An 18392-nucleotide genomic window follows, 5' to 3' on the forward strand; every position below is an offset into this window, starting at 1 on the left:
CTACGACCCCCGAGCGCTGTCCACTCAGCCGCGAGGCCCCGACAAAAAAAAAAAAAACGTGTGTACAGTAAGCCCCACCCTGTGTACACCAGCGCTGTACTCACCTAGTTGTGCTTACGGGGGTTGAGCTTTGGCTCTTTGGTAATACACAGGCTTGTTAATAAAAAGAAAAACACATTTGGAATACTTTACATAGGCATTGGTGACACAAACTGGGTCGTAAATTTATGTTTTAATCAATTATGCTGAAAACTCATATATTTTTGTTAAGAATATTAATTGAATTTGTACTACATAGCAACTCAAGAGCTGTGTGCGCCGGAGAGCACTGAATAAATAACGTGGATAGAAATCTCTCACATTGAAGAAAATAAGTGGCTTTATATTTTAAAATAAAAATAAGATTTATAATAAATGTAGTTTTATAAGATGGTATATTTGATATAACCTAAAACACAAATTATTTTCCCCATGATAGTTTCTCATTGGTTGTCATTTGAAAAGGTCGAGGGACGTGACGCGCGGGCGGCGGCCCCACTCAGCCGGCGAGACCATCCTGAGCGGCGACGGTACGTCCACCATACTCTATATTTTGTCTTGGTTAGGGGCTCTTGGGCGCTACTAGTGCACGGTACCTATAAACCAACGATCCTTGCCTCTGCTGATGTAGCTTTAACCATCTGCCAGACAAATGGGAGCCTGTAACACTTGGAATAGTCCACACATACCTTGACGAGTCTTCCACAATGGCTAATGGATCAATGGCTCACGTTACAAGTGAGGGTCGCTGGGGACGGGGCATTATATCAGGATTTGTTTACCAGGTTGCATGTTGCAACATTTGCTATATTTAAAAAAAAAATGTCCTATAAAAATGAACAGTCTCCGTGGTGTAGTGGTAAGACACTCGCCTGGCGTTCCGCGAGCGCTATGTCATGGGTTCGTATCCTGGCCGGGGAGGATTTACTGGGCGCAATTCCTTAACTGTAGCCTCTGTTTAACGCAACAGTAAAATGTGTACTTGGATGAAAAAATGATTCTTCGCGGCAGGGGATCGTATTCCAGGGACCTGCCCGAAACGCTACGCGTACTAGTGGCTGTACAAGAATGTAACAACTCTTGTATATATCTCAAAAAAAAAAAAAAAAAAAAAAAAAAAAAAAAAAAAGGAAACGCTTGATAATGGGGGGGGGGCGCTTTAGTTTATATTCCGTTTTGTTGGTAATGGGAATGTGAGAGAATAAATCAATGTGAGAAATTTTAATGGATGTAATTAAAGAGCCGAGCGTGGGTGGTGTGAGCACCATGGGAGTGTGGGCGGCCACCCTCCTACTATCAGCTGTGGGTGGCCCGGCAAACGTTACACATCTTGACCTTGACTAAAAAGTACATTTTTTAGTTTATGTATTATTCAACTCTTATCAGCTGTTATTGTGCCAATTTAATAACGTCACTACATACTACAATGACGTCATCCCAACGTCAACTCTATCGTGATGAACACAAATGAGGGACGTAGCCTTGCCCTGCCGTAGCTCTGCCCTGCCGTAGCCCTGCCCTGCCGTAGCCCTGCCCTGCCGTAGCCCTGCCCTGCCGTAGCCCTGCCCTGCCGTAGCCTTGCCCTGCCGTAGCTCTGCCCTGCCGTAGCCCTGCCCTGCCGTAGCCCTGCCCTGCCGTAGCCCTGCCCTGCCGTAGCCCTGCCCTGCCGTAGCCCTGCCCTGCCGTAGCCCTGCCCTGCCGTAGCCCTGCCCTAGCCCTGCCCTAGCCCTGCCCTGCCGTAGCCCTGCCCTGCCGTAGCCCTGCCCTGCCGTAGCCCTGCCCTGCCGTAGCCCTGCCCTGCCGTAGCCCTGCCCTGCCGTAGCCCTGCCCTGCCGTAGCTCTGCCCTGCCGTAGCCCTGCCCTGCCGTAGCCCTGCCCTGCCGTAGCTCTGCCCTGCCGTAGCCCTATCCTGACGTAGCCGGCGCACTCTGCTAATGTCTGTGTGGTCCGTGTTTTACCTCACGCTTTGGGCACGTACGTTTCCTTGCATCTGATGGATTGTTCACATGACAGTAAATATGTATCCTGGAGACGATCAGGGGCTAGATAAACCTAAAACCTATGCTTTAATGTCCTAGAGAATAGGGGGAGGGGAACTACTGGGGCTCCTCGACTACCTCTCAAGGGTGTGGATAGCAACTGAACTAACGTCCGTCTTGATATCGTATTTAATCGGAGAAAGTATATCTTTCATTTATCTAACCTTTTTAATATGCAGTTTCAGTTAATGATGAATAAGTGAAAGGAAAAGGATGCATATGAATTGCACAAAATTTTTTTTTTTTTGATCCGCTGAAGCATGTTTGCTTACTGCTGCATGTCACGTAAAATTATTCATAAATTAGCCTTGCATACTTGCATAATTCTAATACTAAACAGATTTTGTATAGTGAGGGTTTTACCTGGCAAATGAAGTGTTGATTAAACGATTGCAGTTCCTTAGGTTAATTAAAGGGTTGATAGTTGGTGCATCAGTAATGCAGCAGACTGCATGATTTTCCAAGCAGCTGTAATTAGTTTGAAAAAATGAGGTAAATAAGCTATTATCATTTGAACAAATTTATATTCAAATTGAATATTTGAATCACTTTGAATCGCCCACTAATCACACTACCACCATTAACGTTGTGCTAACTGGTTGTGACGCAATGGATGATCTCCAGGGCAGTCTGCCCAGTAACCGGTAGGCGAGCGGTCTGTGCTGGGAGACATATTGATCATGACCAAGGTGGCTCGCCGAACCGGCTGCTGTCTACTGGTGCTTCCACACTGAATTAGGCTTGAATATGGATAAGTGTTTGTAGTTTTAGATTTATCTACTCGGGAGTACAACCCCCGTGCAGCACGAGCTATGGTGTGCCCGTAATCCGTAATGTTTAGTCACACTTCAAAATAAATCTTGCTTATTAAATTAGATTTGTTAAGTAAATGGATGGTAGGAAAGATTTCTTTAAAGATTTATATTTTACAATTTTCGCACAATGCAGAAGAGCTAATAAAAGTTGGGCTGCTATTCCAGTGGGTCGTATTAAGCATGTCTGAAGAGGTGCAGTTCAGTATATTGATCTTGGCCAGCCGCTGGATGAACTGGATAAAACCAGGCATGCTTTAGTCTGCCGTAAATACCAAGCAGACAGTCGAGCGTTGTGGCATTTAATTCACGCAGACACTTCTTACATGAATATTGTTCAGCTCGACCTCCTAATGTTTCCCAACGTCAAGAAACTGTCGTACCTCCTAACCTACCAGAAGACCTAAAACAGAAAACGGGAGTGCCAATTTCGCGAGCCGCTTCAATTTTCTAGTACGAGGAATTTTGGCCTTTTGTCAAAATGCGGCGCTCTATTAGGAGGACGGGTCCTATTATTAATGGTATCGTATTGTAATGGTACAAAGCAGATATATATCTACGTATTTTTGGAAGGCGAATGATACTCGTACTGGGCTAAATATATAAAATTAAAATTTAGTAATATAGTTGAAAGTAGATAATTAAATTATAAGGCTTACACCAAGTGACAATATAATTGAATTAACTGTACTAAATGGTAATGTATAGCCTGTAAATGATGCATAACTAGTTAGCCTTCACGGGGAACTAGTCTAATTTACAGTATTTAATGCAACAGGTAATAAGATGTAAGTTATAAAACTTAAATATAATATGTAAAATAAACCACAGGAATATTCCTAAAGCTTAGAGCTTAGTGTAATGTAGGGAGCCCACTAGAGGTATGAATGCTGCGGGTGGGGTCCAGCAGGGCAACCCCGCCCCCCTCCCACCAATGACCCTGAGAATGACACATGGAAGGGTTTGCTAGTAAGAGCAACTAAGTTTCCTGGTCCGTGTTCCCGTGGATTCCTGGTTCCGTTTCCGTGGAGGGCATAAATAGGCCTGCCTTGGGCAGCCCTATTTATGCCCTCGGTAGACCTACGTGCACCCGGCCTAGACTGATGACTCTGTACTAGTGCTCAGATTCCAGAGCACTAGAGAAATGCGCAGGCATAATTTTATTTTATTATTTGAGTTCTTACATTCTTGTAAAGCATGCATAGCGTTTCGGGCAGGTCCTTCATCCTAATTTTCCCCTGAATACGGCCCGCTAAATAGTTTAACAATCGGGCATCCATTCACTGCTAAGTGAACAGAGGCGTGCAGTTAAGGTATGGCGCATAGTCAATCCTCCCCGGCGGGGATACTAACCCAGACCAAATCGCTTGCGAAGCGCGGGGCGGGTGTTTTACCACTTGGGCCCCAGGAACTGCAGTCTCCTTTGCTCCTAAAAATTTGAGTGCTGCTTCACCTTCATTTTAATGATTCTCTGACATAGCTGGACAGCTGTTAATATACGGAATTGGCTTCTGATGCAGTAAGAATAGACTAGCTACAGTCATTTAATTGTTACTTCTGTGAATGTTGCAGGAAAATCTGAAACTTGAGTTTCATAAATATGATTAATAACTTGGACGCACAAATAACCTAACCAGTTCCAGGGCTGAGTTATTTAAGTTGAATTTCATTTTGTATATCATAAAACTTACTTATCTGTACTCGCCTAGTTGTGCTTGCGGAGATTGAGCTTTGGTCCCGCCTCTCGACTGTCAATCAACTGGTGTACAGATTACTGATCCTATTGGACTCTTATATCTACAATTGAAACTATGAGCAACCACTTCGACTGGGCGGTAGAGCGACTGTCTCGCTTCATGCAGATCGGCATTCAATCCCCGACCGTCAAAGTGGTTGGGCACCATGCCTCTCCGGCCCATTTCGCATCCTTATCCCTTCAAAGTGCTATGTAGTCGAAATGACTTGGCGCTTTCTCCTGATAGTTCCCTCCCTCAAACTATGAAGTCGGCCTCCACCAGATCACTTCCTAATACATTTCTATTTGTTAACTACTACGACACTAAAAAAAAAAAGCTCTTATGTCTATGGCTCGTTTGGGTACTCGACTTCCACCTGCCCCCCCCCTCCCCTAGTGCTCGAATTTTATTTGTCGACTCCTCAATATTCTACGTGACTTTACATGGCGATTGGTCAATACTGATAAATGAAAAAGCTGTGTAGATTTCAGTTGGATTTATTGTTAGATAAAATATTCCTAGTCGGCATCATATTTTTGTGCGTCGGGCGAAACAAAACACCATAGGCAATATAAGATTTTATTAATTGTAAATATTAATAAATGTTTGCAACGGCAAGTTGCATGAAATTGTTGCAACTGCGGTTATTAGTAATTTGCAACTGAAACTGATGGAAGTTTTTGCAGCTTCGCGGTTGCTAGCAGGTTGCAACCTATGGTTTGCATGTGCAGAAATACATTTTACGAGACCTTAATAACTATACTTGTATACCTATTCCACGTAAGTAGGGGCACATGCATCCAAATATAGTAGCACGTAAATAAAGTATACAATTAGAGAATTCATCCTAGAATTGTAAATAGTGCACTTAGCAGTAATAACGAAGGATGCATATCGCCTACGCACCATTAATCCTAAATAATTAACATTACTAATTACCAATAATTACCCACTTACATGTGTGTGTGTAACACTACATTGCATGTGTAAATGATGAGACAAGCTACTTGTATACAGAAACATTGAAAGAGTATATATGATGAACGTGTGTACATGTGCACAAAAATTCAGATAAAAAAAAGTGGCAAGCAATACAAGAGGGAGTGAATCATTAGGGTAAAGTAAGAGCCATTACGACTATATAGCACTTAGAAGGGGTCAGGATAAGGATTTGGGTTGAGACGGTGGGAAAGGAATGGTGCCCAACCACTTGGACAATCGAGGATTGAACGCAGACCTGCATGAAGCGAGACCGTCGCTCTACCGTCCAGCCCAAGTGGTTGGGACAAACAATATAAGAGTTTCAGGCGATGAGACACAATAACGTGGCTGAAGTATGTTGACCAGACCACACACTAGTCAGTCGTTGAGTCATCAGTTGATTGACAGTCGAGGCGAGACCAAAGAGCCAGAGCTTCCCCCCCCCCCCGCAAACACAACTAGGTGAGTACCAGAAGGTGAACAGACGACGACCTTTCGGTCCGTCCTGAAGTAGATTGTCCAACTCAATATAAGAGTTGAACATAAAGTTGAGCCGGGTGATGGGCGGGGTTCCGGCGAAGCCAAGCCGGTTAGCGCGGAGATAAGCAATCCTAAGTTGTAATTTATAAGGGCATGCCCTTTGGGTAACACATGAGCTCTTTATGATCAATGGCGTAATACTGCATGTTCTCAATGAACAAATTCAGATTCCGTTTTTAATCCATCGGTATCACGGACTGAATGCTAATAGTTAAAGTTAAAGGTGACTAGGTTGGGCGTGTGGTGGGCGTGGCGCTAGGGATAGTGGTGCCAAAAGTAGTGCAGTGGCGGTGTGCCAAATGCAGAGGTCATTGCCTGTCACTTTGCCATGACCTTGGCGCAGGAAGGTAGCAAGCTTTGCCTTGGTTTCCCATCGTTGCTAGGCCTTAAGGTTAGGGCGCATGCGCTGGCCTCGTGTAAATATGGACTTTATGCCGGGTAGTCGTAAGGTTCAGTAGTAGTCAAGTTGGCAGAGGGCGCTCGAGCGGCGCTGGCCCACAAAAGCCCTCGACAACGGTCGATCCTCGCCAGTTGGAGACCCGAGGTGGGTGAGTGTAGTGTTCTCTTGAGGTGTTTTACTTTCAGGTTTATTATTATAACATTTACCAGCAAGTAAGACGTATAATTTTACATAAAGCTGCTAGGTTTAATTGTATGTATCGGAGTCTAGTGAGTGTAGTGAAGCAGTGTGTATGTAACTTCAGTACGTGATGACGGCAACGTCAGCCGGCGATAAATTTATGCGTTGGAATGTTTGCTGTCGGAAATGTATTACGGCCTCCGATATGTCCATACGAGTCTTTTGTTTTATACTGCTTAACTGTCAAATATTGAATCAAGGTTTTACTGCTTTATTTAAAATTTTTACTAAATATTTAGGAAGCACTTTTTTTTAATGCGTTTATATAGTATACATAGTCCATCGAATTATGCTGAATATGGTTTCACTAAAAATTACATGGGCTAGACTGTGGCAGTCTGTGAAGACTGAAGGTTTGGGAAGGTGACCTTCAGACGTCCTTAGTCGGCCAAGGTGGAGCCTCGCGCGCAGGTCAATCATCACAAGAGATACATGACTTCACATACAAAATTGTTAGTCGGCTGATTATAAAAACTACCCAATTCTGCATTATATATGGTTTTATAAAGTGGAAAACTATCTTTTGTGGAAACGTCAGTGTGATTTGACCGTACCCGGGGACGGCAGCCATACTGGTGGTGTTGGCCGGCGCTCATAACTTACCTGGTTTCCTTTTCTTAATTTAAACTAGTTCTGGGGTAAAGTGCTTGAACCAGTTATGTGCCTCAAGTTTTACCAACTGCCACTCGCAGGATGGGTATTGGGTGCATAATAAATTATCTAAGGTTTACGTTCAGATTCGTGCGGCAGGACAGACATTTGGCCGTTTCCCTTGTTCTTTTATTAGTTCTCTTCACCTTGGAATGAATAGGTATCTTGGAGTTAGCTGTTGTAGGTTGTATCCTTGATAAGGTCAGTAGGTGGCTCGGTTTTTATTTAAATACAGTGGGTTGTGCAATGGTGATTGGTACATTCTTGCAAAGTCACTAACATGCATAGTGTTTTGGGAAGGTCCATAAATGTATTGTTAGGCACTTTGTAACAATAAGAATTTATGCTTGGAAGAAAACTGCATTGGATTGGGACTCTCTTACTAAATTATTTTATTAATTACAATTTATAGCTTGGTTACTTGCATGTATCTAGCAATCATATACATTCTTGTAACTCGTTTGTGCAGTGTGAATTTATTCCTGAAGTATACATTAATCAGTCTTAATTATGGGTTATGAGTTACAGAAGTTAACTAGACTGTGTATACTAAGACTACGGCCAGAAGTGGAATGCCTGCTAAATGATACCAGGAGTGGTATCCAGTAAACCCAAATCATATAGTAAAGTAGGCAAGGCCAATAAGAATAACAATGTACGAGGGTGTGTGTGAGGATATTTTAGGCGATTAACCAGTTACCTGTACCTAAAAAGTTAGCACCCAGGAAGGGTGCAGTGTAGCTGGTTAATCCCACTTACAGTAATCCGGGACACAAATGAAAATGGAGTTGTAGCGAATTAGTTTATAGATGGTAAGTGGCCAGGGACTGTTTAACCTTTCGGCAGTCACTTAGTGAAAAGAGGATAGTGTGTGTTGTACAGTAGAGGCTTAATGTTTTGCTAAGGAAGATGTCAGTTAATGTGTCATGTGTATTTAATAAAAATTCCCAGTTTGTATTGTTAATTGCATTTGTGAGGGTACCTCTTGGTGCTTTACTGCATAATTTGAATAATTTATTGGTATCTGATAGCATTTTGTTTGCTATGAGGAAGGTAAGATAGTGATCAGTAGTTCTGTCAGTGATTATGCCAGAAGCATGGGTCTGTTAGTCCACGTGTAGTACAAGCAGTGGTACAGTGTTGCTGGAGTATCGCTCCGCTGTGTGCTGTTTTGTAGAGATCAATGTTTGAAGTCGCCACCTAAAATGTGATTTGTTAAGTTTGTTGCTTCTGATTAAATTAGTCAGATTTTTGAGAATGCAGTTATATTGGTATTATAAAGTTGATAAACAGCTCGAATAGTTGTAGGGATTTTAAAGGTTTGAACCGAGAATAGAGTATGTAAATGTAGATTCACAGTGCCAGTAAAGTTATCTTGATAATACTGTACTGTAGATAGCTGTACTACTTTCCCATTTTCTGGGAAAGATTGAAAAATAACTAACTGGTATGTAGTTATTTAATTCATCAATCTTACGAAGTATTTAAGTTATGAATGGCTTTATAACAAGGTATGTTGTCTAATTGGATAAGGTCTTCATTTAGCCATGTTTAACATAATGAAAGTTTAGTAATTAGTGCTTCTAGCAGTGCATGTCAGAAAATCATGGCCAGGTTGCCTAGGGTGTGCATGTGTGAATACCCACCACATAGGGTTGAATGGGATAGGTTCTGGTGTGTGTGTGTGTGTTCCAGAAAGGCCTTGCCACTGGGGCGGAGAGGCTTGCTTAGGGCAATTCACGAGTCTCTTGGTTGGGGCTTGTGTATTTGTTGTACCTTGCATTGATTTTGTGCATCGATGATCCCATGGTCCGACCTCTAACCACGCCTCTTGGTTTATAGTCTGGTCAACCAGGCTGTTGGACACAGCTGTTCACAGCCTGACGTATGAATCGGACTGTTGCCCAGGTTTCCTTTCGAGGCGTTTAAATTGCCCTCTTGACCACGGAGGAGTTGGCCAGAGTATGCCCCTTATGGTATAGTGGAAGCATGTTGAACAGTGACAATCTGACATGACATGCCACACACTAGTCATAGCCTGATTGTTTTGGATTGCATTTAGCATATCTTCTGGCAAGTAGTCTCATTGTCTGGTGTCCTGCTTGGCCGGCTGCCTTCAGGCCCTGGTAATCCCCGTCACTGGTCATTAGCATGGTTGGTTTGGCTTGAGCCCACACGTGCCATCTGCGAGGTTGAAGGGTGTTCCTCGGCTTTGTTACCAGACGATGGTCATTCTTTCTCTCCCCCTTGCTGCCTGTTGGGTTGGCCTATCTTATCTTATCTGACCCAGTGTCCTGTGTGGTTTGTTCCCTCTGGGTCTCTGCATTTACTGACTGCTTCCAAAATGCATTGGGCAGCTGCTACTTTGAGAGCTAGGTTTGCTATGGCTTGGCGTTGACAATGTAATCAGTTGGATGCTCTGGCATGCCGCCCTCTTCTCCTGTGGGTGTAGTTTGTCCCGCTTCTGGTCAACTGAGGGGTGAATGTCATATTTTATATGTACAAGTATAACATTTGGCCACTTTCCCTCGGGTTTGGTTTTGGGTCCCATGCAGTACATCTGAATTATGGTATTTCTGGAAATTTCCATCTTCCTACGTTTCCTCTGGTGGTTCACATGGAATTCTTTCAGTATCTATTGCAGAATTTAAAATGCTCTTCGTTGATAGATCTGGCCTCTTTGGAGTAAATCTGTCTTGGATTGTCAGATTTGGAAGGTTCCACACATTGGTGGGGCTCTGGTAGCTTCCAGATTCATAGCTTCCCTGCTTACAAGGTTAGTTGGTTTGTTGGTGTGCTGGTCTTCGGTAACTGGCCAGGAAGACGGTTGTGCGCAAAAGCACGGCCACCTTGCAGTGGCATTTAGTACTATGAGTTTCACCCTAATTTTGAATACTGTGATTTACACACAGAAATCACAATAGCGTGATGTATCAAATGAACAAATCCACAAGGACTGTGACGAGGATTCAAATCCTCGTCACAGCCCTTGTGGATTTGTTTACTTAGATTTATTTACACAGATGTTTGGTGTTTGAGAATTTTGTCTTTGTTAACCCTCCAGTTTTCTTTATAGATTCACCCACTTTCTGGATGCATTCACTGTGGTGGCTTATTGCCACTTGCTCTCTGCAGCTTTGAGTGGGGTGGTGGGTGGGCTAGGAGTTTGCTCCGACCCATGGTAGGCCTGATGTGTCCCATTTGCATGGCGCAATCTTGGCAAGATGGCTTCTGGGAGCCACTGGACCTCATTTAGCAAGAGGCATTTCATTACATTCAGTGTATTGTTTTTGGATCTGTCATGGATTGGGCTTTTGTTACATTGTTTGTGTGAAATGTTAACATAATCACAAAGAAATCTCCATCACAAAAAGTGAAAGTTGAGCATACATGTGGTGAGGCAGCGTAACAGCAGAAGTGGGCAACCAGTGGGACAGTTGTAAGCTCTCACAATCTTGGGTGTGCAGTATTGAATTAGTCACATTTTAGTCACATTAGTCAAAATCACATTTGTGATTTTTTTAAATTTTGCATCAGTATCATTGAAATGCAAAAGTTTTACTTGGCAATACTTGCTTGTTTTTCAGTAGTTCTGGTGAACTAATAGCAACTGATTAAACAGCAGGTGGTGTTATTTTAGCATTTGATCTGCTAAATTGTTTTAAATGAAATTAAATGAAAGTTTGTAAAATTAATTTGTTGCAGGAATTTTTTTTAAATAAAACAATACACATTAATTTATAGACTTGTAATTGACATTGATCTTCCAGATTCCATCAAGCAGCCACAATGTCGATCACAAAGGTATTCGCTCGCAGCATCTTTGATTCCCGTGGTAACCCCACTGTGGAAGTGGATCTTTACACAAGCAAGGGTCTTTTCCGTGCAGCTGTGCCCTCTGGTGCATCGACTGGTATCCATGAAGCTCTGGAAATGCGAGATGGAGATAAATCAAAGTATCATGGCAAGTCTGTCTTCAATGCTGTCAAGAACGTCAATGACATCATTGCCCCAGAGATCATAAAGAGTGTGAGTTCTCATTGTTAAATATACTAGTTGTGTAGTACATCTACAGTAATTTTAACTCCCTAAAGTGTGACCATGATCACTTGTTTTTCTCCCCTCTCTCTCCTCTCTCCCCCCCCCCCCCTTATTCCTCCCACAATGAGATTGGTCTGTCGGCTGTGGCAATATATACATGCCGGTTCCTGTATAGGAATCGGCCATGTATACTGGTTCCTATACAGGAATTCATTACTGTATACAACCATTTCATTCACCTTACATTTGTTCCTGGCACAGCTCAAATGAAGTGTCTTACAACCCACTTGCTTGCTGCTGTTTTGTCTGAGTGCCCAGAAATATTTAGACATTGGTGGGAAATGCCTAATAGATCCAACAATAACTGCCTGGCTTGTGGGGAAAAAGATTACCATCATATATAGTAAGCAGAATGGACATTAATTTATTTTATAGTTAATGTAAATCTAACTTTAACATTAGTCTGCCTAAAAGTGACATGTTAAGTAAAGCTAAGCTTTTATTTACATGTGCAGAATAAATGAGTTAAATAATCACGCAAGTAGAATACTGTACATGTATAGCAAATGAATTGCACTTTTATTGATGTGGGAAGATAACTTAAAGGACAAACATGATTGGGAGTTAAGTTGGCAACACATGGGTAAACTGAAAATAATTGGGTAATAAAGCAGCATGGAAGTGACTTGAGCTGTGGCAATGACCAGTGCCAGGGGTAATGCATGGTGGTGAAACAGATTAATTCTAAGAGTAAAGTTGAGGTACTACATAATGTGGGCATTTGTTGCATAGTGGGCATTTCCAATGAATGCACTGCTGCACCAGATTTGTGGGCTCCCCCCTTCCCCATCTACTTGGGCTGGACGGTAGAGCGACGGTCTCGCTTCATGCAGGTCGGTGTTCAATCCCTGACCATGCAAGTAGTTGGGCATCATTCCTTCACCCCGTCCCATCCCAAATCCTTATCCTAATCCCTTCATAGTGCTATATAGTTGTGATGACTTGGTGCTTTCCCTGATAATTCACTTCCCCTGTGGGCTGGCCCTTGGTTCCTTGGCCTGGTGCATTCACTAAGGTATCACAACCATCCATTAAAACTACCCAGCCTGAGATTTTCTTTAATATGTAACTTGGTCAAAAAGTGGGTTAAGTTCCTGCACCCATTGTATCTCATAACATTTCCCATAAACACTCATTGGATGGGTATGGTGTCCATAATAAATGGATTAGGGCTGCATGAATAAAGTTGTTAATCATTTAACATGGCATCACACTATATGAAAACTGTACATTGCCTTCAGAAATGTTGGTACAACTAACTGAACTTTACAACTGTGTGCACATTTCATCTGACGCTCTTAAGACAAAATTAATGGGTCATGATACAAGTACTGTAGTTCAGTAGTTTCTGCTATGTAGCTAATTTATCATAAAAATTGGTAACATGATTGAACATTGCACATGATTTGTTTATGGACTTTCAGGAAAGTCTGAAATTGCTGATTATATTAAAAATTTATATTTGGAAACTAATTTTATACTGTAACCTTTTGTAGGGCTTGAAAGTGACCCAGCAGAAAGAGTGTGACGAGTTTATGTGCAAACTGGATGGTACAGAAAACAAAAGCCGTCTTGGTGCCAATGCTATCCTCGGCGTATCTCTGGCCGTCTGCAAGGCTGGTGCTGCAGAATTGGGAATACCTTTATACAGGTGAGTTATAAGATGTATTGGTCTTGGGAAATAATCTTAACTTAATTGTTGGCACTATATCAAACCCTTGCCTTACTGGAACAATCCTCAAACCCATTGGCTCATATCCCTAGGTGTGATGTCAGGAAATTTAATTTTTTAATCTTTTGGTAATATAAACTCTGCCTTTAGCCTTGAAAAATTAGAAATGTACATATAGTGGTGCAAGGAAACTCCTTAGTTTGTGTAACCCCCCTTTCCCTCCTGATGGCAGTGTTAACTAGTTAAGGCAGTAAGCATAGCCTTAAAAAAAAAAATGGCACCAGGGACTACATTCCATTATCCTGCACTAAAGTGTTGGATAATGAAGATGCAAAAGCAGGGGCCCCCCAAAAAAAGAATTAATGTTGCGTGCAAAGAAAAGTACAGGAATTTGAGGCTCTTGGGAGTGAATGCAATTAAAGCGTGTGCATGCTCTCACTGGAAAACATGAAGATGACTGATAGATCTATAATGCCTTATGTTTGCCAGCTTCCCATAATCTGAGGAAATATATCTTGATGAAAATAAACACATCACATCAGACCAGTGTTACAATATGCAGCATTGGCATTTAAGCTGCAACATAAGAAAAACTATGGTTTGCAACAAGTATTGTCCCCCGAATGTCTCGCATTTTGACGACTCAAAAATGCATTCTTATTGCTCAATTTTCAGTTTTTGGTAGCAGAATATAAAGTTGTGGAATCGCCCTATAATTTAAGAGCTAATGTTAGCATAGTTTTAAATCCATTGGGTACAAAATGTTCAGTGGGGCATAAAATTTGCTCCCTGTAGATTGTGATAAGCTAGTCCTACCATCACTAAAGCCCCTGCCATACCCACATTCCCCAACCCAACCTGTCTGCTGTCAAAGCCCCTTCCTACAAAAAGCTTTGCCATAGATAATGATTTTGTGATATGAATTTTTGATAGGCTAAACCACACAAAATTGGTAACACTATAACATTAGTACTGTAGTTTTAAAAATGTAATTTCCTCATAAGTAGGGGTAAAAATTGTAAGCCAGATACCTCAAAAAGTCTTATTTGATTTTATTTATAATACCAAAGTACTATAATTTATATTTTTACTTTACAGGCATATTGCAAATCTTGCCAACTATGGGGAAGTGATTCTACCTGTACCAGCTTTCAATGTTATAAATGGTGGCTCTCATGCTGGAAACAAGCTAGCTATGCAAGAGTTCATGATCCTACCCACAGGAGCAGAGACTTTTACTGAAGCTATGAAAATGGGTAGTGAAGTTTATCATCACTTGAAGGCTGTCATTAAGGCTCGCTTTGGTCTTGATGCAACAGCTGTTGGAGATGAGGGAGGTTTTGCCCCTAACATTCTCAATAATAAGGATGCCCTCAACCTTATCCAAGATGCAATCAAAAAGGCTGGTTATGTAGGCAAGATAGAGATTGGGATGGATGTGGCTGCATCAGAATTCTACAAACAAGATAATGTTTATGACCTTGACTTCAAAACTGCTAACAATGATGGATCTCAGAAGATTTCTGGTGACCAACTTAGGAATTTGTATATGGAATTCTGCAAGGAGTTTCCCATAGTCTCCATTGAGGACCCATTTGATCAGGTACAGTAACTGGTAAATTTTAACTTTACCTTACATTTCACTATTAAGATTTACTTTAGCTCCGTAACCAATTAGACAAGTCTTGTGATGAAAGATTAAATAATTTAAGTGGTGGTTTTTAGTTTTGAGATTAGACAACTAAACACTTGTGTATTTTGCCAAGCTTGAACAGAAATATAATGGTGTAATGTGTTGAAATATTTAAGCAAGAGTGAATTATTTGAAATCTAAGAAAGTTAAAATTTGCAGTGTGAATAAAAGTGAAAATTATTTGCTTGATCCAAAACTGATACTGTATATTAACTATGGTAAAATTTTCATGGCATGTCAATTGCTTTTAAATTTACTGATTTCTTTCATAAGAGAAGCTTAGACTGCATAAGCTAGTCTCGGTCATAAGTCATGTCTTAAATCTTTGTATGAGCTTTGTGGTATACCTTATCCTGTACTATTTGTACATTTGCACTTTTAACAAACCCAAGTAAGCTTGGAATTGGAATAGCTGTGGATAAGTACTCTAAAGAGTAATAAGTTTCCAAATATGCCTTCAATTTCAGACATTAGAGGTATCGTTCAAAAATGGTAGGGTGGGTAAAGCAAGATGTTATTTTAATAAGAGCATATGTTGCAAATTAAGTTTACATACAGCATTCCACGTTTATTAGAATATATTCGGTTTTATTATTACATTTTTCCTTTTGTTGTTTTGTAGGATGACTGGGATAACTGGACCAAGATGACTGCTGGTACTGACATTCAAATTGTAGGTGATGATTTGACTGTAACTAACCCTAAGCGCATTACCACGGCTGTTGAGAAGAAAGCTTGTAACTGTCTGCTGTTGAAGGTGAACCAGATAGGTTCAGTCACAGAATCAATCAATGCCCACCTTCTGGCCAAAGAAAATGGCTGGGGCACCATGGTCTCCCACAGGTGAGCACAAAAGTATTGTACTAGAAACATTAAGGTTTAGTAATTTTTCATGTATTAAGTTTAATGGCATATCTCCACCATTAATTACTATTGTTTAAAGTTGTTTTATTTAAATTAAGTAAATACTTCAGCAGATGTACACTCAACCAGTGTGCCTGCTTGTTGGCAGCATTCCCCCCCCTACCCCACAGAAGCGGGCCCAAACACTTAGTATACATAGTATGGTGATCATATAATTTTAATCGTCCAGATTTTATATAAATGTGGTTGTGGGAATTTGTTGGCAATAAATCTTCAATGTACTGTGTAAATAGTTTTGTTGTCGTGCATAAGAACTTGTGTGTTTAATTATTTGAAGTATTAGATCAGAATCTAGAGGTGGCTTATTCAGTGGTAATTTGATTTAAGTTGACTTTAAACTCAAATATTTAATCAGCTCTGTTGGCTGAACTGTGTTTTTGTTAGTAAGTTAAATTGTTCGTTGAATGGATTAAATCATAAATTAAAATTATACCTAAAATTTATCTAACGGTTAAACAAGATAAAGTTTTGGTTTGATAAGTCAGTTCTCAGCTGGCAAGTAGTGGGGGTCCAAGCGTGTCTTGTCTGGTCTGTCCAATATGGCCACTTACTGCTGAGACATGGAATTAAATCCCTTTACTGCACTTGCTGGTGTTTTTACTGTTAGAAACATGGCACTATCATTCAAGTGTTAATAGATATAGCCCCATTAATCATTTGGTTAAATTCCCATTTAAAAATAATGGGAGGCAGTTATTTATTGTATTCATACATTGTAATTGGTCCATACACTTTGATGTGTGGGCCAATACATCTCTGGAAAGGAGATGAGAGGTATCAAATATATACATGGAAGATACTGGAAGGCCAAGTTGCAAAATTGCACAGTAAATAATACTGGAGTGAAAGGTATGGAAGGAAATGTTGAATAGAACCAGTGAGTAGTTTGTGCCTATGGCACAATCAGAGAACACTGAAAATCAGAGGTCTATGGCTATACAATACTCCCAGCAAGCATTAGAAATATTGCCGGAACAAAGGTGGACTTTAACAATCAATTGGATAAATTCTTGCAAGTACCTGACCAAACGGGCTGTAATGGATATATGGGCAGCTACAAGCAACAGCCTGTTGGACTAAGTTATCAAAAGTCAAGCCCTGGCCTTTCTGTACTAATGTAAACACAAGTTTAACTCATACAAAATTACGAACAAACACTTTGCTCTGAAAAATAACCACAATATTGTAAAAAGATGTGGAAGTGTAGGAAAATTTAATGACAAATTGATAAATGGTTAGAAAGTGGGTGTGGGAGGAGACCCCCTAATATTGCTTTACTCTTGTAACTGCACAGCTCGGCCAGTCAAAGAATGTCGTTCACATATCTACACGTCTAATATCATTTTGGTTAACCTTTACCTGATGTTAGTTTTGTGCTTTACTAATATTCTCCTTGTTTATTCCAATAGGTCTGGTGAGACAGAAGATTGCTTCATTGCTGATCTGGTTGTTGGCCTGTGTACTGGTCAAATAAAAACTGGTGCTCCCTGCCGCTCTGAACGTTTGGCAAAATATAACCAAATCCTCCGTATCGAGGAAGAACTTGGGTCCAATGCTAAGTTTGCTGGCAAGAATTTCAGGAAACCCGTTTAAGAAGTTTAAATCATAAGGCTTTTAAAATCTTATAAGAATGTTACTGAATAAATTTGGGAAAACTGATATACCTATAACATTGCTTATGAGATGTTTAAAAGTTTCAGATTGCTGTGAATTGCAAAGTGCATTTGAAAGTTTGAAACAGATACGCAAGTGGAAGCCGTGTTAAAAAGGATAACTAATGTACTGTACTGCTAGGAAGTTCTGTATATTTTGTTAGCTTGAGTTGTATGTGTTTGTCTTCAGTTTAAATGATTCCATGTTAAACAATTACTCCATGCTTATAGAAAAATATTTACTAGTCATGTCTTGTATTAGAAATGTCTTCAGAATGTCTTGTTGCAATGTTCTTATATATACTGTACTAAAAAAGTTCTAGTATTATGTATACAGTATAAGGTACATTAAAACTTGAAGATGTATGATCCTGTTCTTCATCCCAGCAAGTTTTTGTTTTTCAATTTTAATATCTAAAGCTTGTCATGGTTTTTACTTTATGCAGCATTTACAGTACCCAAGTACCTTGGTGCATTCCTGACCATAAGCATTGTGCATCTATTGATATTTTCTCAGATTACTATAAATTAAAAAGTAGATGGTTAAATTATAGTGCCAATGTTGTGGAGCAACTTGTCCTATGGTGTTGCCTGTCACATTTGTCTAATTTCATTATCAAATGATTTTCAGAGTAAAAATGTTTTCATGTTCTGCATTTAACCCCAACATTATAGTGAAAAAATATACCATATTTCTTCATTACTTGCATAATGCTAGTAGGCTTCAGGTAGCTTGGTAATTTTATTGACCAGTGAGAAGGAAAAGGGGGTGGGAGACTAATCTGGTACTACCAGGTACCCTGTACCCTAGTATATGCCTCTCCTAATGGCAATTGGAGAACTCTCAGGTACCTATTTACTGTTAGGTAAACAGGAGCCCCCCACCAGGGTGACAAACTGCCCATTTGTTTT

The 18392-nt window shown here is 40.6% G+C and overlaps 1 protein-coding gene across 4 annotated transcripts; it reads left to right on the forward strand.

Annotated features, from left to right (window-relative positions):
- Positions 1–456: 456 nt before the first annotated feature.
- On the forward strand, positions 457–17844 carry LOC123775327 (alpha-enolase). 4 transcript variants are annotated; one of them, XM_045770396.2, is made up of 6 exons: positions 457–569; positions 11209–11467; positions 13036–13190; positions 14310–14814; positions 15527–15747; positions 17238–17844. In XM_045770396.2, the coding sequence occupies exons 1-6, from the start codon at positions 472–474 to the stop codon at positions 17419–17421; spliced, it is 1422 nt and encodes a 473-aa protein (XP_045626352.2). In that variant the 5' UTR covers positions 457–471; the 3' UTR covers positions 17422–17844. The 4 variants fall into 4 exon arrangements, with proteins under 4 accessions (XP_045626352.2, XP_045626357.1, XP_045626358.1 ...); XM_045770401.2 differs by lacking the exon at positions 457–569 and adding an exon at positions 6552–6691; XM_045770402.2 differs by lacking the exon at positions 457–569 and adding an exon at positions 6671–6695.
- The last annotated feature ends 548 nt before the right edge of the window (positions 17845–18392 follow it).

This window comes from Procambarus clarkii, chromosome 70 (assembly GCF_040958095.1).
Source record: "Procambarus clarkii isolate CNS0578487 chromosome 70, FALCON_Pclarkii_2.0, whole genome shotgun sequence".
In the NCBI taxonomy this organism is placed as follows: domain Eukaryota; kingdom Metazoa; phylum Arthropoda; class Malacostraca; order Decapoda; family Cambaridae; genus Procambarus; species Procambarus clarkii.

Coding starts and splice junctions, on each gene's coding strand:
- LOC123775327 (XM_045770396.2), top strand. CDS start 472: ATGATAGTTTCTCATTGGTTGTCATTTGAAAAGGTCGAGGGACGTGAC. Junction 570..11,208: donor GACCATCCTGAGCGGCGACG/GTACGTCCACCA, acceptor TTGATCTTCCAG/ATTCCATCAAGCAGCCACAA. Junction 15,748..17,237: donor GGCACCATGGTCTCCCACAG/GTGAGCACAAAA, acceptor TTATTCCAATAG/GTCTGGTGAGACAGAAGATT.